Consider the following 25,876-nt stretch of genomic DNA (forward strand, 5'->3'; position numbering starts at 1 on the left):
TGATTTACCCTACAGCAAGGTATGCTAAGTAGTATGAATATACCTATTCATAACGTTTCTGAAGTAATGTTACTCCACTGGGGTTTTTTGTTCTTATTCCCTAATTCAACATTCTCTCACTCTCATTCTGTATAGGTCTTATAAAGCACTTTTCACTGAGTGCTTCAGTAAGGAGGTCATTGCCATTATCTCCATCTCAAGGAAGGTGAAACTGAGGTACATAGAGGTGGCAATTTTTATCCAAGTACAGTAGATGAGCTATTGCCATGAGCTGCAAGGAAATTAAGATTTCAGTTCAAATCCTATCCCAGTGCTATTGGATTGCCCAGCATTTTATCTGGCCTATGAGCAAATTTTGTCATATAGCACAATTTGATATACGTGGATATTCTGAAGTAATTTGAGGAAAGGAGTGACTTGTCAGAGAGCATCATCTCTTGTAACATCTGGGTTGTCTCATCCCTGAAGAGTTTTCTATCTGTGTTACCATACACAGGAGTCTAGAGTTAGCCTCTCTCTCAGAACTTCTATGTCTTTCAGCAAAATTGGTTTCACAACCCTTGTCTTCCAAAAAAAGACAATGTCACAGACCCTCTGTGATCCCAAGTTAGTACAGTGGTATCAGAGAAAAAAGCACAGTTTCATTAAAAAAGACCACTGAAGTGCTGTTTTCTTCTCCGCTGGCTGAGAAGTCTGGGGATGAGCTTTAGGAATGATGATGGAAAATCCTTGTTGCTTTGTGAGAGCAATATTAATATAGTCAACAAAGTAAAAGGAACTCATTCCCAAACTGTGTGATGCCTAGGATTTGAGAGTGCTCACTGAAACCTACTTATCTTCTCAGACAGCTAAATTACAAATTACTTTTTCTCACTCTTACCAGAAGAGTTCACTTGTAAAAATGTACAAAATAGTCTTTTAGTGGCTGTAGAGGTTGCTTTCAGATGTCTGCTGTCCTCCATTTTAAAGTTTTTCATAGAAATAAATCTGTATTGAAAGACCAGCTGTCAAGTACTCTGAGGTTAGCTGTTCCTACCTGGCACTAAGACAAACACTTCAAGTGTAAGTAGTCAGGTTTAGAGGTGTCAAGGCCGGCAGTTACCATGCAGTCACTAGATGGCACTCCATAATATGCAAACATTTATTTTTCTGCAATGCCTTCCTTAAACATGATTTTCTTTTCTGTAAGTGCATGGTTTTGTTCTATTTTATCCTCTAAACTCATTTTAAGGAAAGAAATAAACGATAAAATTCCAATTACATAGAGAGACTGAATAAGAATATAACAAATAACCCAGGAGATGTTGAACATCAGATGATCAGTAGCTTATTATATGTTTGAATGTACACAACCAGCTTGTACATGTGCAGGCTTTTGCAGTTATGTCGAACAAACTCCGAAAAAAAGCTCTAATTCATGAGGGAAACTGTAATAATTTGGCTTTGATTGGTAATATGAACTTCAGTAGTTTGGGAAAAGAAGAATGAAAATCTCATTCATTCCCTTATAGTGTATTATTTTTCATTATTTTGATATTATGCATAGAGTTTAGGACTAAGCTGCACTGCGTCATTCCCACATCCCAGCACCCAACCCACTTCCCCTGAGCAATTTCTGAGTTCTTTTTAAGGCTGTTCAAGGTTCACTAATGTGTAATAATCTGACATGAAATGAGCAGCTATTTTTTTCACCAAGCAAGAATTCATGTTAAAACTGATGAATAGATTTAACTTAAAAAAATTCTCTAGATTACTCCAAAGGATTAATGAGTAAATTAAGATTTTGATGCTGAATTATGGTTTGTTTTTATTTTTTAAAAATTCCTTAAATGAAAAAATAAATTTTAAAAGTACATTGCTTAACTCCTTGCATCAGAATGAGGCTTACTTCTGATTAAGGAGCTATGCTGGAAACAAATGAATTCTATAAAAGAGAGGAAATAATTTTTTGCCAATTTAGTTCCCTGAGCTGGATCTCTTTGGGGTCAGATGGGGCCCAGTTCTGGCTCAGGGAAATGTGTAGAAACTCATAGCTGGCAGCATGGCCATGCTTGTCTGTTTGTGTGTTTGTGTAGCAGGAGAGTTGGACCATCCCTGCCAGGAGCAGCCTGTGACTGTGTTGGCTCAGCCATAGAGTGAAACCATAAATGCACTGTATGGAGAGCTCTGCAGGCAGCAGTGGATGCAGTGGGGATAGATGTGGTTGGAAAGACACATCCCTCGTGGATTAGCTTTATCCACAGGGCTGGAAACGGAGTGGTCCATGCATATGAATGTAAAAGCCACATACCTGTGGGTTTTACATGAGGCACATTTGTTTCAGATGTAGGCACAGTCCTGAAGGTTGTGAGTATCACAAAAGAGAAGTGGACCAAGGAGGAGGTGGTCCTGGAAGAGCTGCAGGTATTCAAGGTAAGCAATGATACAACATCAATTAAATATTATTCAGGGGACTTCGTGGCCCAAACTGGCTTTGTCAGTCTGGTTGTTTGTTTACTGGAACACGTTCAAGTTTCCAGAGGGACACTATGTAAATTTTTAAATGCCTTGGTACTCTCTGGGCAAGTCAATTGAAAAAGGTCCAAAACCAAACAGACCGTGATTTTTCAAACCCGTAGAAAGTCTCATTTAGCCTGCTTTGTTCTAGTTTAAAATCTTATATGAGCATTTTTTTATTATTTATACATGTTAAAATAGTAGTATTGTATTTTTAATGTAAAATTTTCTATGACCCAATTGGCATTTGGCAGTATTCTAGGTACAATAAAATTTTTTAAAAGACAAACATACAAAATTCCATGGGTGCAGAGAAATCCTTTAAAATAGCAACATTGGGAGTTGAAAACATAAGGAAAATAAGAAGTTAGTTTTGATTATCACTGTGCTTTAATGTATTGGGGAAGGGTGACTCCGTATTTTTGACCATTTCAATTTGGTTATTCTGTAACTGGAACCCTGCTAACACAAATTATTTCTTCATAAATACAGCTTGTAAAAAGCCCAAGATTCTTTTTGTTGCACAGGAACAATTTCTGACTAATTTCAGTGCTGGTAAAGGAGCTGACATCAACATACTTTTACATCAGAAAAAATGGAAACCTTTGTCTTCCCTAATGATTTTGTTTTTCATTTATTAGTTGCTTCTTAGTTCTTTGCATTCTCACTTTGCTTTCTTCTCATGCTGCACAGCTCTTCAGTTTTCACTCTGCTTTTCCATCAAAGTTCGTCTTTATCCATGACACTTTGATTACTTTCTCACACATCCTCTCTCCTATGTGCTGTACAGCCCAAATTTATGCCATACTGAATAAATTTTGGGAACTTTTCCAAGTGTAAGCACAGGATCATTAAAAATTATTTCAAAGAGTTCATTTCTTCATATGCCTTTTGATACGTCATGGTATGATGAAACTTTGATTTAAAGGATCTATATGTCCTCTTCCCACTGTCTTGGACACCAATTATAAATATCACTCAGAAAATACCAAGATTACTCCGTGGCCTGCCAAATAATGAGCAGTTCCTGTATGCACACTAATTTGTTGCATTCTTAGAACATAACGTCAAGGGAAAGTGTGCCATATCATATTTAAGACAAAAAAGAGGTAATTTTTTTTCTACTCAGCAGACATTCCTTCACATTTTTATTGGTAACATTTATAACTGCTACCTCTATGTTTTTGAATCCAGAAAATTGAAGGGCTGAAAAAACATGCTTTATTTCCTCAAACTGCATTAATATTAAACAATAGGCTTAGATTAATCTTCTGCTGGGTCATAGATAATGCCCTGAGCTTTATGCTGTTTTTACATCAATCACAGGCAAAAATTTCATTGTCTCTCATAACCATGAAATACATCCTGGTGTAGAGATCTGCCTATGTATCCCTTAAATGGCAACTAAGCCTTTCAAAAGCAAATGCTTAATACGAACTAAAGTTGATATGAAGGCTCATTGCCCAGGATGGGGTAGACAGAAAACTCTGAGAATTAAAGCTAATTCCCTCCTTCCAGCTGGGGAAATTTATGGGAGTTCTTTTTGGAAGCACAAATTTTTTGATTTTCTGTTGTTTGGGGGTTTTATTAATATTTGTCTAAGCCATGCAAATGAACCTATAATTTTATTTGCTTATTATATGTTGAGTTTTGCTCTCTTTTTCACTAAGAGTAGGGAATTTGTAAACTAATATACCTTGCTGTTTTATTTTTCAGCATCCTTCAGTTATCTCAACCATGGAGATTTCTCAGAAACAGGTAATCATAATCTTGTTTAACTACTGGAGGATATGAGTTGCACTGAACACCTATTTTCATGTGACGCCTGTTGCTTAGTGGCCAAACTTTCTATGGATAGCTTGTAAAATGTAACTGGAAGGAAGGAGATATGTTTGAAATTGTTTGCCTGCTTAATTCCTATTTGCTTACAAACAGTAATTTGTGTACCCAGGCTGGTAATTATTCAGGGAAACAAACCTTTAGTCATATGGTAGTGGGATTTGTAAGTGAAGCCAGTGCACATTCTTTTTCCAGCCTCCAGAAATACTTGTCTCTTTACAATCTAGTAATAAATTATTATTACTATTTTTGTTTTTATTTTTATTAGTAGTCAGGAGAGATCAGGGCCTCACTGTACTAAAATTTGTACGCACACAACCAGTCCCCCTCCTCTAAAATTGCAGCGTGAATCTGGGTGGTCCAACCCTGGCAGCAGAGGAGCCAGTCCCAGTGCGGTATCTCCTGATGGAAAACGGTTTTATGGCAGCTCCAAGCTCTGTGATGGCTCCGTGCATGTTCAGGAGGCAGTGTGACACCAGAGCCACCCCTCCCTGACCCGCTGAAGTGGCCAGAGCAGCTCTGGCACAACACAGCTCACTCACACGGGAGGAGGTATTTTGCCTTTCAGGCACGCACAGCACAGCTGGGTCCCATCTCCCATGAAAAAAGGTGGCAGGCCAGATGGAAGTGTTGCATGAGCCAGCTCCAGCTTGGACCACCCTTGGCTCCACAGGCAATCCACTCACACACTGGGGACAGGGGAGTAACCTTATCTCCATCCTACATCAGGATCAGAAGCAGAACATGAAGTTTTTTCACACAAGGTCACCCCTAGTTCCCAGATCATTAACATCATGACTATGCAGCCCCTCGTTTTTAAACGTGTTATTAAGTCATTCTTTCCATGATTTGCTTCTGATCTTTTACTACAGCACACATCTAAAGGTGTGAGGGTGTTGAGTGCTGGTGTCATTCCAGGACTGCAGTCCCCTTTCCTCTCTGCTGTATTGCTGGGATGGATGGGTACTGGCCAGTTCACACTGTGCCCTGAGAAACATTTTACACTAAAGGAAGAATTTTTCCCTTGTTTTACAAAATCTGGGGTAAAGTCTGCAACTGTGGCACTAAAGAAGGGAACTTTTTACACTGGCTACTTGGAGAACATTCCTAATTAATTTGCTTTGCCTGATTTGCAGCAACAATTGTACATTGGTTCCAGGGATGGATTGGTTCAGCTCTCTCTGCACAGATGTCACACGTATGGGAAGGCTTGTGCAGACTGCTGCCTTGCCAGAGACCCATACTGTGCCTGGGATGGAAACTCTTGTTCCAGATATGCCCCTACTTCTAAAAGGTAAGAAAAAAACATGATGTGCTGTGAAAGATCTTGCTGCTTGCAAGAATTTTAGATGTTCCAATTCATAACTTGTTGCCTTTTTACTTAGCATATCATTTGCCTTAAAATGTGATCATACTCTGGCCGTGTTTCACATTTCTGCTCAAAGAGCTGTGAAGACAACATAGCTTTGTTTAAGTGTGTGTGACAGTAACTTGGCTACTGCAGCTAACATCATAAATCCATCACTTTCCCTTTTTATGCTGAATGTTTTAAGGCACAAGATGCTCAGATGGAGGTCCAGGTTGTGGCTAACTCTGCCCGAGAGGCAAGAGCCTCTCTTAAGCTGCTGACTTTTTCATAGTAGTTAGAAAGCAGAGTTTAACATAGCATCCCAGAGTGGTCAATAATAAAATATATTTAATTCCCTGACCCAACCCAACAATTATATTTGTGGTCTAGCCATGAGAGGGAGACAGAGATTTAAGTACCATGATTTGACCACATTGGCAGCAGTCTTTCCACAGTGAAAGAACCTTCATCTGAATTTTCTGTACCCACTAGCTAGGACAGCACCTTGGATCTGGATGGAGGGAGAGCACACTGCAGGGTCTAGCAGCACAGCGCCTAAGCTGTTAGATGTGTCTCCTGAAGTTTATGGCTGATTTTGTTAGAACCAGAGTCCTTCACAGCCTCTTCATTCCTCTTTGGACAAGGTCCTCCTGACCGTAATTCTTGCAGTGGGGTTGCAGTTTGAGCTCAGATTCTGGAATGACACTTGCTACCTTAGGGGTCACAGGGCTGGGTCCTCAGCCATTGAAGTTAATGACTCATAAGTTATCATGTCATGGTGTCAAGAAACTTTATGTGTTCTCCCTCATAGCCAAAGCAAACTAAATTCAGAGAAGCATAAATGAAAGGAGAAAAGCAAGTGTTCAGGCTCACTGCAAAGTCAGTGACACGTGAGGCTTGCTGAAGTCTGGGGTGGGCTGGGACACGGAGATCGATGGTCCGTGCTTTTTCACAGATGTGCAGTTTGGAGGGAAGGCCAAAAGTCTGTGTCTCCAAAACAAAGGATGGGTGACTGGCCCTGGGAATCTTGCAGATGAGTTACTTGAATGTTTTCCTTCAGTGTTGAGGGCTGTGCTTCCAGCACATCTACAGCTTTTGCTCAGTGGACAGATTGGCCCTGGCAACCTGCTCTCCTTCCAAGGCGTTGCTCTGCACACGGGAGATGCCACTGCTGAAACAGTTCTTTCCTGGGTGTCCAGTTCTTCTACTGAAAAATGGGAAAAGTTTCCATTTTTTTCATAGCTCTTGTGAGATAAATGCAATCATACACAGAGGAATAGTTTACTTTCTTTTTAGTGCTATTACACTGAAATGACAGTAAATCATGGTGAGTTCATGCAACACCCAGAGATTGGCAGGCAAGTTAGTAGATCATCTCAGACCATTGCCTTTTGTTTTTTTCAGTCCACAAAGATGAAAGATAACCGGATTTGTCAATTGTTTGTTAACAAACTAAAATACACGCTCTTCTCTCTTCATTTTAAGAATTGGTTTATTAGTTAGTATTACCTTGGGCTAATGCTGAGCTTTATTTTTAATATCACCTGTTGAACTTCAGATCTCTTTTATGATCTACAACATGAAATGTTTTTAGGTATTTGCAACACAGTCCACCCCACCAGGAGACCTGTGGTTCTAAAGCAAGTTTAGACACTCTTTCTGTCACTGTATTACACACACTTTGTTTTAGGCAGATACTTTTCTCTCGCTTTTTCTCTTTCCCCTCCCAAATCAAATTTGGTTTTCCCAAATCACAGACTCTTCTCTTGATGTCAGTTGTACAAAACTCTCTAGGCCACATGCTGCTTTGAGGGTGAGACTGGTTTTAGTTAAGACTGTAATTGTTAGCAGTAGGATGAGAGCAATGCAAGTCCACATCTGCTGAGCTCCTCTGTATTTTGTTGTTGCATTCCAGCAATTATGTCTGAAGTGTTACAAGTTTGCATGCTCTTCCCATAGGCGAGCCAGAAGGCAGGATGTCAAGTATGGAGACCCAGTTGCACAGTGCTGGGATGTGGAAGACAGTGAGTATTTTTCACTTTTCTTGGTCTTTTGTCACTTAAGCAGCAGATTTTGCTGTGAGGGTCTCTGTCTACAAAAACTTGCTACGCTAAACAGAACAGTTGCCTTTGGCACACTCCATATCCATTATCCCATAGTTAAATTTTCAGAGCTGGGGCTGCTAAGGGACAGCCAGGATGGGATTTCACCCTTGCATCCCTTATAAGCAATCCTGCCCAGTACTCACACCAGGCAGGGAGATATGCCCCTGACACCAAAACATCACACATGTCCCTGAAAGTAGCTCATGGGATACACGTGATGTTCCATCCAGAAACAGGGCAGCAAATCCCACAAGGAAGCTTGCAGGGCTGGGCAGGGAGCATGCCATCTCTTCTCTGCCACTCAGGCCCCAAGGCTGATATGCAGCTGCCAAACCATCCCCTTCCCCTTCCCACAGCTACTTAAATACTCCTGTTATTAATAGGAACCTACCCCCTTCTCCCTGCCCTCTTCCCCTCCCTTTCCCACTCCCTCTTTTCAGATGCCAAAGGGTCTGGCTGCTCCTCTGGCATCTGCAGCCCTTCTCTCTCAGCGAGCACTGTCAGTATGAAACCCTGTGGTTACACAGCAATCTCTGTGGCAGCATAAAATAAATGAGTAGCATTCAGACCCAAGCATGGCTTTGTCTGGGGTTCTTCTAGCTGCTTATTAAAGTGAACAGTCCAGACAAAACAGTATTGATTGTATCACCACGTTGAACACTGGCTTTGGGACAAGCCATCCCTTCCCACTGATCTCCGGTTATTCTGTGCCGCTGCGGTGCTGGGTGCCTGCTGCAGACCTCAGTGGGAGGCAGTGCAGAAATCAGAGCTGCTTGCCACAGGATCAAAGCCTCAAGTCTGTTGTACAGTGTAGAGGGCTCTGATTGTACGTGTGTGCTTGCAGACATAGTTAAAAAGTCAGGGTAAGATCTCATTTCCATCAAAGTCAATGACAAAACTCTGTTCATCCCAAGGGCCAGAATTTCCTTGCTTGCTGCTTGCCATGACTCTCCAAACACTGATATCTGAGACTGTGCAAAGCTCAGGGTTATAGAAACCCCAGCAGAAAGGCTGAAAGTGTCGCATTTTCCTGGAAGCATAGATACTGGAAGAGTTAGCTTTAGTAGACAAACCTACAGTCTCATAGCACAAAAATTGGTATTAATTCTTTGCCCTGACATAGATAAAATAGCAATTTTATCCACCTGGGAGTGATTCCTGTGTGCTGTAAACCCATGAAGCTGACCTTTGTCACTCCAGGCTCTTGGCTTATTTAGGCCATTTGCTATAATTAGTAATATTATGGCCCCCAAACTTATTTAAATTCAGTGCTCTGCTGTGTGTGGTTCTCTCCCACACTTTGTTGGCTGAAAGAAGTTGTTTGGCTCTACGGAAATCTTAGTGGCACAGGGAAATAATGCAGAGATCTCAACTGTCTGTAGATCTCATACAGGTACTTGTTAAATTGAAAGCATGTTCCAAAATTGTTTTAATTTTGAAATGGAGCTAACTTTTGAGTCAGGAGACACCATTTCTTTCACCTTCCATTCTGTTATTCACAGGGCATAAGAAACAGCTTTAGTCTCTTGCTAAGGTAGATAAGACACAGATGAGACAGACTAGAAAGAAAAATGAAGATGCAGAGATTAAAAATTACTCAGTCAGAGTTACAGAAGACCAAGGAAGGATTTCAGACCTCCTCATGACTCCTTCAGTGCTTGCTCTGAAACATACACTGAAGGGAGGCAAACTTGAGTTTACTTTATCCCTGTGACTCCTTTGGGTGAACAAACCAGACCATACAATCTAGCTTCAGCAGATTTAGCTCAGGTTTAGTAGTTGCATTACTTAAAGGAAAAATACAGGTCAGATTTTAAATTCCTCATAGGTGAAAGCCCCAACTTTAAAATGGAGCAAGCTCATGATACAGATTTTATTGACCTCTTTAAAAACCAGTTGCACTGAAGGAAGGTTAGCAGCCGCCTCTAAATCCTTATAGTTATAGTTTAAGCTAAAAGTGAAGTTTCCTTTTGTGTTTTTATAATTCACTCACTCTTTTAGCATCTGTTCCGAATCAGGCTGTTTTCCCATTGCTTTAAAAAGCAGGTCAGGGTTAATCTCCTGTACCATGTTTGCTTTCCAGGCATTAGTCATGAAACTGCTGATGAAAAGGTGATTTTTGGCATTGAATTTAATTCAACTTTTCTGGAATGTACTCCTAAGTCCCAGCAAGCCTCTATTAGGTGGTATGTTCAGCGCTCTGGAGAAGAACATCGAGAAGAGGTAAGTTATAATCATCAAGGCAGGTTTCCTCCATAGAGAATTCAGCTGAGCACTGAGAGGCAGGAATTACTGGGACTAGTTGATGTTTTACTTTTCCCTGCCTCACCTTAGGTATCACATAGCATTCTGCTATCACCATTTGGGGCGTGCAGTGGGGAAGAGAGCAGCCATTTGCACTGTATCATAAGCTTATTTTGATATTTATTTTGACTTACCTGCTCATCCTATTAAAAAAAAATTAAAAAGGGAGATAATATAGATCAGTGATGAAAAGTCAAAGCAGTTTTGTCCCATAATTAACACATCTGCTTCTGTAGGCAAAAGTATGATCATAACCCTATCTGTCAATAAAATCTCAGCTCTGTTTAGTGTCTCATGGTTTTCCCTTACCATGTTAAGCAGTACAGCTAAGAATTAAATGTATGGTTTGCTGCTTCTCTCCATCTCTCCCCAGAGGAGGAATGGTCTGTGTGGTTAAAAGGCTTTTTATTTGCTTTTTCCTTGTTAGTGGAGTTTGAGATTTTTTGCTTAAATGGCACTCTGCACTGATGCAGAGAATTCAGGTTAAGGATTGCTCCTTTCATCTGGTGTAGAAAGCAGTGAGATTTGTGATGGCCCTTAATTCCTTTGAGATGCAGCTTTGGGGTCCTCACTGATGGAGAAGCTCTGGAGAAGCCTCCAGGTCGCTGCAAACCCCCTGCACAATTTGCTGGTGATTCCTCTCTAATCTAGTGACAAAGGGGCTCTCCAACATGACTAAAAGGTCAGTGTCCTGGGACTGGTTTGGACTGGGTTTGTGAGTGAGTTTCAAACCTCAGGAGTTTTCATAGCCTTTCTCTTACATGAGTGATTTTGTGTCTGAGGCCAAGTCCTGCTGTGATGGCAACCATGGCAACAGGGAAAGAGAAGGGAAATGAGCTGCCCTTTCAAAGGATCTGGTCCCAGGTGCTAAATATGCTTTTCTGTTAAATGTTCATTCAAGTCAGAAGTTAGTTAAAATGACAGGAACTATCAAACATACAACAGATCTTCCACTTTCAGTGATAATTCATCCTGTGAGACTTCCTGAGTGCAGAGAACGTTCTGGTCCTTTCCAAAGGCTGGAGAGACTCAGGCCAGGGCAGGTGTCTTTGAGAGAATCACCTCTGACTGAGATGTGACACATGGTAGTCAGCCCAGAGTTTCAGCCCTGGTTGTGTCTTGGCTCAGAAAGCCAGAGTTAGGGGATACTTCTGATTCCCTACCAGATAAGACAAAAACCTACAAGGCTGTATATTGACTACAAGACTTCAGTACTTTTAATTTATTCCACTTCTCTTACACTTATTTTGGATTGATGAAACTTTTTTCCTCTGCTGGGGGAAAAAAAAAGCTTAGTTAATTTTTAGACAGGTGCATTAACACCAAAAGAAAGAGATTACTACTTTGAAATAATACCTGTAACCCCCATTATAGCCCATACGTGGGGAAAAAAAAAAGTCTTCTGATCAGATGGACAAGCACCTTCCCAGCCACAGGAGGCTGAAATGCACACCCAGCTAAAAATGTATTGGAATTTAAAGACCTACAGTCATTCATTTTACTGAAATGGAGTTACCTTTACTCTCCTGTACAGGAGACTCTGCTTACCTTCCCTAAGGCAGTAGTTTGTAAATGATACTTGATCAGGGAAACAAGTAAAGTACTTTCTTAATCCTTACTCTGTGTTTAAGACTAATTTTAAAGTAAATTTAAGCAGATAGTTAAAAGGTTTCTGACTTGGAGGACAGGGGGAGGGCTGTTTGTTACTGTTTTTCTGTTCTTGTGTGTGTGGTTTTTTGGTTTTTTTCTGAATGAGAAGTTATGTCAAGTTTTGAGAAGACTCAATCATTTTAAAAACAATGTATTGCAGCTATACCATGAGCTACAAACTTTGCGTAAATGAGCCAGTTCCTTGTGTAGAACATAATATTTCTATATCATAATAGATTACACTTTCAAGACTTAAAAGCCTCTTTTGAAGGGCAGCTTTTGAGTCTTTATCTGTGCCAATTTAAGCAAAAAGATATTATCAGTTGATTTTCTCATAAATCACAGGTTCAGCTAGGCCTCTGAAGGTCATGAAACCAAACTCAAGCTGTCTTTCATGTTTGATTGCAGAACAAACTGCAGGTCAAACCAACTTTTGAGCAAATTTATGGCATACTAATGTGTATAGCATAGCCTAAATTTAGGCTATGCTCTTTCTTGACACACTTTGAATTTCCAAGAGGTTTCTTGTGGCAGTGGCCTGGCCCCCTTACTTGTTCTGAGCCAAATGCCACTTACCCAGACCTGGTGATGTTCGATACTGCCCAGCATGCCAAGGATGTTCACGTTGGGAGGGAGTTAGGGAATGTGTGCACATGTGTGGTGGCATTAGAAGCCCCAGCAAACACACAGAATTCATCTTAGCACATTAACAGAAATGTTTACTGGGCTTACTCTGTGTACACAGTCTGACATCTGTTTGCATGAGAAAAGTAAATCTTTTCTAAAAGGCTGGATTAACCTCTGAGGCAAATTTAGTAGAAAATTTGAAGGAGACATGTGCACAGATTTTCTACAATATGAATGTTAAAAGTAGGCAAAGAGCTTTTGCCACACAGTGCCTAAAGCCACAGCAGTGCCTCTGTGATCTAGTTTTTGTAAAAATTAGCTCTTGGGGTGGTTTGGGGGGTTTTTGGGGGGGGTGTTGGGCCTTTGGGAGGGGGTTTAAGTTGTTGGTTTTTGGGGTTTTTTTTCCAGTCTGAAGATAATAGCCTATAGAAATGCATATGCACACACTGATGATTAGATTAGGTCACTTAAAGATAATGTATAAGTTTTGTTTGAAGCTTGCCAGAAAATTCTAATAATAACAATTTCTAATATTTTGACCCAGCTTAGTTTCAGGATCCTAAGAAATTGAACTCCTGAACAAACTAGTTTTTTATATATTTTATTGCTAGATACCATTTTTGAAGAAACAAAAAAAGGTTTTTGTTTATATTTTAAGATAACTATATTCATGTAGAAATTACGTTTTCAAATGTGTAAAGTTAAATTCCATTTATGGATCCCTAAATGATTGACCAGGTCTGTAGAGATGCTGAACAATCATTCCTCCTATTTGATGGAATAAGTGTGAAGTGGTTAAAATGTTAATCCCTTGATAATTTGCAGATCCAAAAATTGAGGTTTCCAGGTTTTCTAACTTGACTTACCAGTGAAAATGAGTTCATCAATATGAAAACCTGATTGGAGACCTTCCTAGAAAATCCAAAGAGCAGAGTAATTGACTTTCTTTTCAAAATACGTCAATTTGACAAAAATACCATATGTGACAGAAACAGTGAGGTCATATTTAATGTATAGCTTGATCTTTGCTCAACCAATTCATTACCATAACTTTTCCCATTGCAATTATATTTTCTGCTCTCTCTGTCTCCCTTCCTGCAGCAGATTTCTCAAATAACACTGTGCATTCTTTTAGGGCATGTCTTAGCAGTGTAACTTATTGTGATGACGATACCATGCTTTGCAAATGACTCCATGCACCTGGAACTTAGGTTACGGACTTTTAGTTCCAGGGCTGGAACTGTAATGTCTCAGCAAGTCTTTAAACTTGGCTTTACAAAGAGATGGCTTTGCACTGTCCCAGACATGCACTGCAGCTTCCTGAGGGAAGGGAAAGGGCAAAGTCCAGACTAGATGGGAAGCATTTGGCGCAGCAGGATGTCCCCGACATTTCACCCTTAAGGTCATGGTTCAGAATGTGACTTCCAGGCAGAGCAACCTGTGGGGAGGGACAGGATCTCCTGTGGTACAGAAGCTGTCACCAGGTCATTTTGCTGCCAGTGGGAGTACATTTCCCTGTAGTTCAGGGCTCTTTTAAGGTCAGGAGTCAAATATCTAGTGCTTTTGTGGTTAGTGTTGCTCACGCAATTGATCATGTTTGTTCCTGTGCGTGCGGCGTTAGTCACTGGGATGACGAAAAGTGTTTCAGTGCCTGGAGTTCATAAAAAACTCAGGGGGCGTCATCTGTTCATAGTGTCTTAAACTGCTGAAGCTCTCTGAAGCTTTAAACAGATACTAGTTATTTCTCAAGAAAAAGTCCTGTGTTATTTTATGTATATAATAAGTGTCAGGACTGCAAAAAGTGAATGTGTGGCTCCCTACAAAGGCATTAGTTTTGGTGCCTTGTTGCTCTGAAAAGCATCAGCAGCTCTGCTTTAGGCTGCACTTCACCCCGAGTCTCCTGTGGCTCCCGATCTGCCAAGCTGCCACCCCAGCAGCAGGGGACAGAACAAACCATATGGTCTAAAGTGACAGAATAGGTGCAGACCGCTTTTAAGTTTCTCCTTTCTGCTCTGCTCACACCTGGCGGTGAAAATAAATCCACCAAAATTCATGGTGACATTCCAGTTTCTCCTTCACCCTTTCCACATTCCTGCCCCACAGCTCAGACTATGTTTCCCTGTTGGACGAAGCATAAGGACTATCTGATATTTTGAGCTGGACCCACTTTTGGACAGGACATTTTACAAGGCACACAGCATTGTAACCCAGTTCCCCCATCAGAGCAGGGAGATGTTTTTTCATTCCATATTTTAGGCATTTTTTTTCAGTTTATCCAAGACATAAGTTTCCATATATTTTTGCATCTGGAGGTTTTTGCATCATTATGGCAACTTTCTTTGTTATAAACATCTGGCCTAGCAGAATCTTAAGAAAAAAGGCCACAGATTCAGTGCCAGCCCTGAAATCTAAGAGTTGGGTGATGGCTGAATAAGGCAGAAGATGCACAGCAAGGACTGAATTCCAGTAGTACCTTCTGTCAGGGGAGTGTAATTTGATGTTTGAATCTTTAGGTCAATGAGAAAGAAAGTCAAGAGAGTTGGGAAAAAGAAAAATATATTGATTTTGCAGCCTAAGGACTACTTACAGTTCTCATGCTTTCATTCTTTTTTTTATTATATAACTAATTGCATTTTTTTTTACCTTGAGTGCCTTAAGTCAGACAAATACTTTCGACAGTTTCATGGGGAAAGAAGAGAACTAACTCTGAACTGGGTGACATTTCTGATTTGATTTGGATATATTGGAGGAGTGACAGGAATAGAGTAGTTTAAGGTTTAGTCTCAGAGTAAGCAGTAAATTTCACCTTGAAGCTAATAGGAATCATGCATTTCCATAATGACATTGTATCAGCAACATGTTCTTCATTTTTCCTGAGGCTGTTGGTAAATAAAAAAAGATGTTAAAAAAAAAAAAAAAAAAAAAAGAAATTAACTCTACAGCTGTGTTGTAGTTAAATTATTATTTTCCCATACGAGAGAAACGGTCATGTGTAACAATAATGTCAGAAAAACCCTAGAGTGATCTTTATTTCCAGTCAAATTATGAGGATGTAAAAGAGAACAATAGAAAAACAAAGATGAATGTGAATTATCTGCAAATGTTCCTCATTTTCTTTTCTCCCTCTCTCAATTTGTTCAGGGGTTGCAGCTAACCCATGATTAGTCCAGCTTTACCTCTAACATTTTTTCACATGTTGATTAATGAGGAAAGGCAGGCTTTGAAGCCACTTTCTTCTCCCAGACAGGTGCAGTGCTTTAACTGTGAAAGAGTTGACATGTGAATTATTTGTAAAGAGGGAGCCATCTAAACACATCATTAGCAAAGGACAAAAAGCATTGACCTAACCTGGTGCCACAGCACTTTCAAATCCTTGGTGTTTTCCAACTTACTGATTGCTTAAAGATTTGCCCTCATTATTGGCAGTACTTATTTTTTTCTCCATTGTTAAATTCAGGTTGTGAAAATCAAGTGTTAGATTTGCATGGGGATCTTTTCCCTTTGTCATACATTGCCAGTATCTATGGCATGTGCCATAATTCAGGTAATGTAATTTTTGGAAATCTTACATGCTTCTCATAAAGGATGAAGGTACAATTTGTTGATACAATCTCGTCAAAAATCTGCTCCCACTTCAGTAAGAAAAGAAAGCTATTGGTAATCAATTACTTCATTTTTTGTGATTTTTAAATTGTTTCCTATGGAACAAAACTATGTTTCTCCTCTTAAAGTTTTATTGTACGCTCAAATTTAAGGACATGTCAGCAAGCTTCTGTAAATTTAAGTATGTGTATTTCTGAATTGTTAAATCCTATTTAGAAATATTTTAGAAGAGTTACTGATTTTGACATGGTGGGGGGTGAAACAGTTGAACAAAATAAAATTTCTTTCATCTAAGTAGTCTTTTAACTTTCCTCAGAATTTAATAAAGTACATTTTACATCTATAGGTCAGGAACCAAAGACCACATTAAACATTCAAGGGAAAGGTTAAAGATCTACTACCAAGTAATGAAATGCCAGGTGTTTATGAAACTCCAGAGCCCTGTGGGGAGGAAAGCATAGAGGAAAGACAGGAGGAGTTCTGAACCTATGGGTAAAACAACATAAACAGGATACCAAAAAGAGAAGTGAGGGGGGAAAGCAGTAATGAAGTGTTTCTCAATATGTGTGAAATCGGAGCCATAATTTTATCCTTCCAGAGGATAAGAAAGGAATGAACAATGAGGGCACAGAGAAGGAGGTGACAGTCACCCTAAATCAATGTCCAAGGTTAACACAGGACACTGTGTAGGAGCACTGCTTCATTAAAAATAGGAGTCATGATGGGCTGGGATTAAGGGACATAACCAATTTAGACTTCTACTTTTCTATGCAGTATCCCAAGGCAGAGAGGGGGACAGCTCCATCAGTTAACACGTTTATGACTAAAGAGTGATGACTGTCACACAAATGGCAAGGAGTTAAGAGTAGCAGGGTGCTGGATTTGGGGGTCCAGCAATCTTTCCAAGTTTAGATCTGCCATTATTCTGCCTTTCTTTCACTGAAAAGAGGCAAAGCCCTAGGGAGGGCACTTTGGACTGGCACCCAGCCAGCCAGAAGAGCCAGCTGGAGCCCTTCCAAGTGTGGGAGGTGCACAGCTGTCAAGACGCTCTAGACTACAATACTGGCAGAGCCACCGGCAGGCAGATGCTACTGCTGTGATTGCATCAAGCCCCGAGCTCAAAGACATCAGTCCTGTTTTCACTCAAACAATGTGGGAACTTGGTCTTTGCAGAATGCTTATGAAACCCAAATGTCTGGAAGTTAGCTGCTTCTTCCCATGCTTTTCCCTCTGTTTCGCAAACTCAGATCTTCATGTTGACGTGAAGTCTGGGCAGAAGAAAGGGATTTCCTTGTCGAGTTGCAAAAGCCAGGCCTCGAAGCACTTCCACCTGGCCCCTGCTCCTGCTACTCTCTGTGGAGCACAGCACCACAAGGAAACACCTGCTCTAGACATACTTCTGCCTAGAGCTCCTTATTTGCAGGTTCTTTTGTAAATTTTATGCTCCTGTTTTTACTGTAGAAGAGGAACGTTTACTTGGAGTGAAGTGTCACTGGCTGATTCAGTTGAGGACTAGTGCCCTGTTCCGTGGGTTCTGTGAAAGAACAGCAGTCTAGTTTGTCTCCCTGTTACCTTCTGTGCAAGTGCTTGTGGCTTGACCATAATTCCTCTGGTTTAAACACAGTGTGATAAATCAGAAGTAGCTTGTGCTCATTTGGCACCTGTTGTCAGGACAATCGATTTTCCAGGAATTTCCTGAAATTTGTATCATTTCACCCTCTGGGTACTGAGTAGACATGCTTATATACAGTTTACAAACAATGAAACTAAAGCTCCCAACACCAACAACTGGGGTCAGGAGCCAAAAAATACTTGGCCAGAGAGACAGGCAACCAGAGCTGCAATCTGACCTTCTTTTGTAGCAGCTGATTTCTTGTGTCTGCCTCTCTCATATCCGTGGCAGTACACAGGCCTGTATCCATCCATGCAGATGACTTGCCTACATACCTGTTTAATCCATGTTACTGAAGATTGTTACAGCTGCAGCAGTAGGAAACAAAAGTCTCTGTCTCAGGTTGTATTATATTTATGTGTATTGTTTTTTCTGGAGATTTCAATATGGTCTCTCACACTTTTTTCATGATTTCAAAGTCATTGTCATAGAAACTTAGAAAAGGGTAAAGCTAAAAGCCCTGGAAGGTCATCTCATCCATCTCTTTGCTCCAAGAGACTCTATTATGATAAAGTACTAGTGAGCTAGAATCATAACAGATGGAGAAATATATGTATGTATAAATTTTTTCCCATGGAGTAGCAGAGGGAATTGTGTGCAGATTTTTTACATAAAGAAACAGTGTGTAGCTTACCCACTGTGAATAAATCTAATTTAGTCATCTTTATGCCTCCCTGATCTTCATCCTCTGAAGTTTGCTGGAGGGTCAGATGTGCACTCGGGGAAATTTTGCAGATTCTGTGTTGGTTCTTTCTGCCCCCAGACCCCCCCTTCTCAAACCCACTACCCAGCCTTAAGCTCAAGTTTTCCCAGTTTTCCCCCTTGGCAGTGATTCCACCGGCAGAGCCGAGGCTGCCTCCAGCAGCAGCGCAGGTCTGTGGGTGCCAGCTGTGCTGCAGCCTCTGTGTGGCAGCAGAACACAGCGCGCCTGGGAGGGAACAGCCTGGGACAATCCGGCATCATTTTCAAAGGAAATGCTGCTGTTGGACGTCAGGAGTAAAGGCTCTGCTTTCTACTTCCACCGCTGCTCCTAATCTTTATATGGTCTTTGGCAAATCACTTACCTTCTATGTTTCCCAGATGCAAAAATACTTAGGTGCCAAGTACCCCATCCCGTTTTTTGGTTTGGTTTTGGTTTGGGTTTTTTTTGAGGGGGGGGACACTATTTTTTGATTTAGGTTATTTTAGAAATAATTTTCAGATTACCAGAAAGGTAACTTACCTGACAGTATTAGTCATCATCATTAGTCATTAGTCATTTTTTGGTTTGGTTTTGGTTTGGGTTTTTTTTGAGGGGGGGGACACTATTTTTTGATTTAGGTTATTTTAGAAATAATTTTCAGATTACCAGAAAGGTAACTTACCTGACAGTATTAGTCATCTAAGGTACACCTTACTTTTAACATGTGGGTTTTTTTAACACGTGTATTTTTAAAAATATTTCTATTCGTAAATTAAATTACACCTCCATGCTGTCAGACTTCAGCTCCCACTTACAATCTTATTCTTTTGTTTAGGGTTTAGGGTTTTTTAAATTCTTATTTTTCTCCAAGTTATTCTCCACAGATCTTAGCAGTGAAAGAACTGTACTTTGTTGTATCCATCCAGCCTTATTGCCTGCTTTTAATCACATCTCAGTGAGTCAAAGCCAGGATCAACTTCCTTTTGTAAAACTTGGTTGAAGATCAGAAACACAGCATTTCACTGGAAAATCAGTAGTAGTATTCATATTCATTGTAACAGGGCCTCAGCACTGCAGATATATACAAGCACTCTGGTGTTTTGGGTGTATTACAGATACCTCAAAAAGAGAAGTTAATAGAATGAATGGGATTTGTGGCAGTACATAGCTCCCCTTCCTTGGAGAAGGCAGCCACACTCACTGCACTGTGGTGTGATGAGTGTTGCTGTCTGTCCTGTCAGCTGTACAGCATGTGTCTTTTGCTACTGCCTGCTGAGTGTCCGTGATCCAGATGTTGCAGTTAGGAACAGGTCTTGGGCCTTGAAGGAACTTCTGGTATCTGTCCCAGAGGCCCCTGGGGATGGGTCACTCCATGTCCCAGCCACTGACACACATCTATCTCATTTTCACAATGAGACTCACCTCCTGTGTTCTTTTTTTTTCCAACCCCACAGCTGAAGGCTGATGAAAGGATCATTAAAACGGAGCATGGGCTGCTGATCCGCAGCTTGCAGAGGAGGGATGCGGGAGCCTATTTTTGCAAAGCCCAGGAGCACACCTTTGTCCACACCATCGTGAAGCTGAATTTAAACGTCATCGAGAATGGACAGATGGAAAGCACTCAGAAAACTGAGGACGAGGAGGGCCGGGTGAGGGATTTGCTGACGGAGTCCCGGCTGAGGTACAAGGACTACATCCAGCTCGTCAGCAGCCCCAGCTTTAGCCTGGATGAGTACTGTGAACAGATGTGGCACCGGGAGAAGCGGCGGCAGCGGAACAAAGGTGGTGCCAAATGGAAGCATGTGCAGGAGATGAAAAAAAAGCGAAACCGAAGGCACCATGAGCCAGCCAGGCCACCATCGACGTAGTTTGTAAATGCTATTTAAAGAAAGGACATTTTCCATTAAAAAAAAAAAAAATACTGTGTTCTGGTTTTGTGCATCTTGCCTATGAATTAGTACTGCTTCTTCTTGAAATCAGAAAACTTACCATCACTATTAATCTGTGTGAGAATGTACAGTGGGATTCAATGACAAATGACATGTTCCTTATTGGAATGCCACAAGCCAGGCAATAATTTCAAATGCATTCATTAAAAAAGAAAAAGTGTACACTTTTAGCTAATTTCTGGGTAGCCTTAGATGGTGTGAGCTGTGTTCTTTACTTCCTGCATAATTTTCACATAGGGTTTAGTGTTTGTGTTCCCATATTAACATTTGCTGCCACATTCCACCCCAGAGGTGGCTACATTTCAGGGGAAGGCAGATGTACTTCTAGTTCTTTGGCATCTTTCTGAATAAGAAGCATGGTAGAAATGTGTGACAGATCTGCAAAAATACCCACTAATTTACCCACTGGGCCTGTATACAGGCACGCGGGTAGGGTTTGCTAGCACAGAGAGGCACAGCAAAAAATCAAATTAAGTTTTGGCTTAGGCACAGCATTCATTCTCCCCATAAAAAAGAGAAAGTATAATCATAGTTTAAGAGAGGGGAATTACCAAGCGTTACTCGTTAGTGTTTGAGTAGCCACCAGTTTGCAGTCCATCTGCTGAAATGAAATGTTGACTCTAATTGAAATTGCCACCAAGATGCTTGGGAGTAAATTTCCTAAGTGGTCCATGGGAGGTATGTGCACAAATCCTATTAACAAATAATGGGACTCTTGCCTGCACCTCTTTTATGTCTCTAAAGGTTTGACTCTGTTTCTCTGGCCCTTTGCTGGCTTGGTTTTATGCAGAGGAAAAGAAAATTAAAAGACAACAACAAGGCTAAAATGAAAGACGATGAGGGAAATATGTAGTGGCTGAGACCAGTGCTCTTGACACAGAGCTGACATTCCTCAGATGTGTGTATTCTTTGGGATTTTTTCTCAAAGGTCTTATGTATTTTTAAGTTGAAAATTTGCATTGTTGGAATTAATACTTTTATTATAATTAAATAAGAGATGTCCACGTGTAAATAAAACTTGTAAGTTAGAAATTTGCTGTATACCATAATTTCATTTGTAAAGTGTTCCTTGTTCCTTGGTTTATATTTTGGGTTTAATAATGTAAATTTTTACACCTAAGCAAGAAATTCTGGCCTCATCCTTGTCTGTTTTACATCAATATTATTCAATTAATTTTATTCCTGATATGCAGCAACAAACACGAGCTCAAAATCAGTCCTACTCTCTTCTCTCATGAGTCACAGTCCCCCTCTCCTCTCTTCCATCTAACCTCCCTCCGTTTTGCCTTTCACGCCTTTTTGAGTGTGAAATGACAAATTAGCCACTTCCTCACATGGAAGACAGCTTTGATGGATACCAAAATGACAGACTTTACTTGTTTCTCATGCATTCTACAGATCTTGAGAGCAAAGTCTGTGGGAAACCCGTGCAATTGATGTGCACCTCATTAAGGGACCAAAACTGTTGGCTCTGAAGCCCTTGCCCGTGCTGGTGTTTGCGTGTGCATACAGTCACAGATCTAAAATTGTGAAGGTCCAATTTGCATCGTTGTTCATTTCCTCTGTGTTGAAAGTCGGATATGGCAAAGTGTTCATCAGATTTCAGAAAGGAATCTCAGCTTACCCACATTTCTTGTAAAACCTAAAAGCTGCATTTGCATGTGTTGTACAAAAGCCAGCGATACCATATGTCATTAATTTTAGATGCTTTTTTAATAGGAGATGTATGAGTTAATTAGGAGATATTAGATAGCATGCGTACAATGCTTTGATAGTGTAAAGCACTGAGTGCTAAATATTATAAAATACATCTGTGGGGAGGAGGGAATTTCTCAGCACAGGACCTTTAATCAGCAGAAAAACTGATGCTGAAGATACTAACCAGTCATACAGTACTTTGAGAACATGCAGAGAACTTTTTGGCATTTTTGCTGCAAATAATGTAGACCAGGCATTTCACAAGAGGCTCAGTAATTTGGGTACCTTGATTTTAGGGCCAATTAAGACTACTTAGGGAAGGTATGGGGGGTATTAAACTACTACGCAGGGATACTTAATATTCTTGGCTAGAAGATTATGCTGTCACCATACAGAACCTGCCTAGTTATTCCTTATTAGATTTTTATCACTCCACAAAGTCCCATTTTACTGGCTTGGGCATAAGGGAAATCAGTGGAGCCGCACCAAGGCTATGGAATGGCTGCATTCACAGGCACTGGCAAAGGGTCCACTCTTCTCATCAATGGTGACATGGTACATCAGTTGACAGCTCCCATCACGTGTTTGCCTACTTCATAAAAAAGGCAAAGCAGGGTCTTTTTTCATACTTTTTCTCCTCCATGAAAACAAAATAATCTGATTTTTGTTTGGGTATGATTTGCGGTTTGTATTCTACAAATGAACCCCCCTCCAACTGACTTTAGTAGAAATCTGGGATAAGGGTCTCAGTACTGGGAACATTCGAATTAAATGGTTGAATTAAAATGTTATTGCTCTTAAAAACTACTTTCATTTCTTTTATTTCAAATGTTCTTGCAATGAGATTCTTCTTAAAGAAATGACCTCATCAGTCTGGGATACAGTGGTAGCATAAAAGCCCAAGCGAGATATAAGACCTCTTCCATCATGGGAAATAAATTCAATATTCTCCAAACCAGTGTGTTGCACTGGGTTCATGCCACCCTGGGGAATATATTTAATAATCCGCATAGATAAAAATCTGTGGTTTGATACACTGGGTAAAATGAATGCTGTAGCTGCCAGGGGTAGCACATCTCATACAGTGCAGGTAATACACATGCAAGGAAGCCAGAGGACCTTGGAGACCAAGGAATGAGAGGGATAGATTCAGTCACTACTGGAGGTAAGGCAGGGTTTTGTTGGGCAGGACTCAGCAAGGCAGACCCAGGAACAGGAGAAGCAGGGAGTCTTTTCCACAACCTGCAGTCCCAGAGGGAGTTCAGATGAGCTAGACCAGAAACTGTAACAGAGGACTATCCCCCAACTTTTCAAAAATGTTTCATCTTTTGTGTAATTTAGAGGCTCAACTTGAAGTCTGCTTGAATTTCAATTCAATGATTTGGGGGTCAGTTGGGCTGCTGTGAGCTGTACTATGAGCCACAACAGGCCTGTAGTGAAAATGAAACTCAGCCCTGCCTCTTTCAAGAGCACTGTAAAAGTTTAAATTGAATGGATTTTTGGTACAGAGTGGAAAAAAGTTGCCTCTACATTAATAACTAGCTTTTGAACAGATCCCTTAGTGCGTTGATCCAAATGCCATGAGGTTCAACAAGGCCAAGTGCCAGGTCCTGCACTTTGGCCACAAAAAACCCCTGCAGTGCTGAGTCTGGGGTAGAGGAGTTGGAAAGTGGCCCAGTGGAAAAGGACCTGGGGATGCTGGTCCACTGTGGCTGAACATGAGCCAGCATGTTCCCAGGGGGCCAAGGGGGCCGGTGGCTCCGGGCCTGGATCAGGAATGGTGTGGTCAGCAGGAGCAGGGAAGAGAATCTTCCCCTGTACCCAGCACTGGTGAGGCTGCACCTCGAGTACTGTGTCCAGTTTTGGCCCCCCCAGTTTGCAGAGGACAGAGAGATACTGGAGTGTGTCCAGCAATGGGCAGGGCTTGTGAAGCGACTACAGAACATCTGAGGAATGTCTGAGGGAGCTGGGAGTGTGTAGTCTTGAGGAGACTCATGTGGGACCCCTTCACTCTCCACAGCTCCTGAAGGGAGGGTGTAGTGAGGTGAGCCTTTTCTGCTGTGCCTGCAAGTGAGAGGGTAAGAGGAAATGGTCTTAAGCTGAGACGGGGGCAATTCAAATTAGATATTAGAAAAAATGTTTTTGCTGCCTGGGTGGTCAGGCATTGGAATGGGCTTCCAGAGAGGTGGTAGAGTCACCATCCCTGGAGGTGTTCAAGAGGCACCTGGATCTGGCACATCTGGTGATGTGGTTTAGTGGTTCAAGGGTTACAGGGGCAGTGCTGGGCTGACAGCAGGACTAAATGGTCTAAAAGGTCTCTTCCCATTTCATGGTTCTATGATTCTAATCTTTGCTTCTATATGATATAGGATAATTATTTGAATATGCATTCAACAGGGATTACAGTTATTAATACATTATCTTTTTATTCGACAAAACCTTTCTGTTGACCGTACTTCAGCAAGAGGTCAGTGCTTGACTGAACCAAAGTGGTTTCAAGCAGATTCTTAGAATAACCAACACAATATGAGCTGTAGTTATAAAAATGCTGAAAACTGATACAAGCTTTAAAGCCCAACAGGGCTCTAAACTTTGCAGCAATCTTGCAGTCAGTTAAAATAAACCAGAAAATGGGATTAGCAGAAAAAGGAATAAAGTATTAACACTTACTCTGATAAACTGGTTCTGTTACTGGAAACCATTCCAACAACAGGTGTGAATGTGTGCCATAAGCAAATACTTTCCCCTCTAAGCAGTTAAGCTGCTTGAGGTATCTAAGAACCGGAGCACTTTCCAGTTCATATGTAGATTTTGTCCCCTGTTCTTATGTCATTCATAATGAAATAATTAGGCTAAATGCAACAGATATACACTGGTTCATGTACTTTTGAGATCAGAAGATCCCTACAGTTCAAATGGTATGAACTGCTTTTCGAACCATTATAGATATTGATCTTCATTTAACATTTCAGAAAATGAATAATTATTTGTTATCATTACTCATTGATTGTGTAATCAGCCTGTGTCCATAAAAATGTCTCAATATTTAATAACACCTAATTGAATTTGCTGACATTTTTTCATACAAGCGTATGTGTACAGGAGTGCATATACAAATGTCTTATTTTCTGTTTATTTTGTAACAGAGGTTAATTTGCAAAAAGCAAATGTGATTTCAAGAGTCAAGGTTCATCTCAGCCTCCATTGACAGCAGAGATTAAAATCTGTCTGGAACTGAAGCCTGAGTACGCTAGAATCTATTTAAAATCTGGTAGTCAAATCCCAAATCTATGTGTTGCTCTGTGGAATATATTGGCCTGGTTCTTTTTGTACACAGTTATAGATGAGACATGGAGGTCTAAGGAATTACAACTACCTGAATGGAAAATTAAGCCCACATGTCTCTCTAATATATTATGTTGCATTTTATAAACTTTAAATGGTCTCTCTGGTAATATTTTGCCGTAGTGCTGCTAATGTTACCCCGAACTGGGCTGCTGTCATTAGCTGAAGTGTGACGTTCTTTGCAGTTGTAATCTAGATTTTGGGGTTTGTAAAGTAAATTCATTACAGTAGAAAAAATGAAGTCGTGTGAAAAGAGTTAAATTATTAATTCTACAGAACAGATTTATAAGATTTTATTTCCATATATCAAAATAGTGGTTATAGTAAAATGTGTGAGAAAAACCAGTATTTTTTTTCCCTTTCTGTGCAGGTAAGGATAGATAACAAATTGTAACCTTGAGGGTCTCACTTGCCAGTGTGTGTCTGAAACAGCTGGTATGACAGCTGTGGCAAGGCTCATTTTTTACTTGCTTGATCTTTTCCCAGTAAGTCCATTGTCTCCTGCCTTTCAGACTCTGGTCTAGCAGATAACTGCACTTTTACATGGAGGAGAACTTT

At 40.7% G+C, this 25,876-nt stretch overlaps 1 protein-coding gene across 1 annotated transcript in view; it reads left to right on the forward strand.

The window, feature by feature from the left end:
* The window catches only part of LOC131573274 (semaphorin-3D-like), a 134,335-nt gene extending 112,241 nt beyond the window's left edge, over positions 1–22,094 (forward strand). Inside the window, exons 13-18 of the mRNA XM_058827068.1 lie at positions 2,324–2,412; positions 4,213–4,254; positions 5,472–5,629; positions 7,643–7,707; positions 9,872–10,011; positions 19,781–22,094. Of these exons, the coding sequence (XP_058683051.1) occupies positions 2,324–2,412; positions 4,213–4,254; positions 5,472–5,629; positions 7,643–7,707; positions 9,872–10,011; positions 19,781–20,194 (908 nt within the window). The 3' untranslated portion in view covers positions 20,195–22,094. The remainder of the gene's footprint in view (positions 1–2,323; positions 2,413–4,212; positions 4,255–5,471; positions 5,630–7,642; positions 7,708–9,871; positions 10,012–19,780) is intronic.
* The last annotated feature ends 3,782 nt before the right edge of the window (positions 22,095–25,876 follow it).

Source organism: Poecile atricapillus, chromosome Z, assembly GCF_030490865.1.
Source record: "Poecile atricapillus isolate bPoeAtr1 chromosome Z, bPoeAtr1.hap1, whole genome shotgun sequence".
Taxonomy (NCBI): Eukaryota; Metazoa; Chordata; class Aves; order Passeriformes; family Paridae; genus Poecile; species Poecile atricapillus.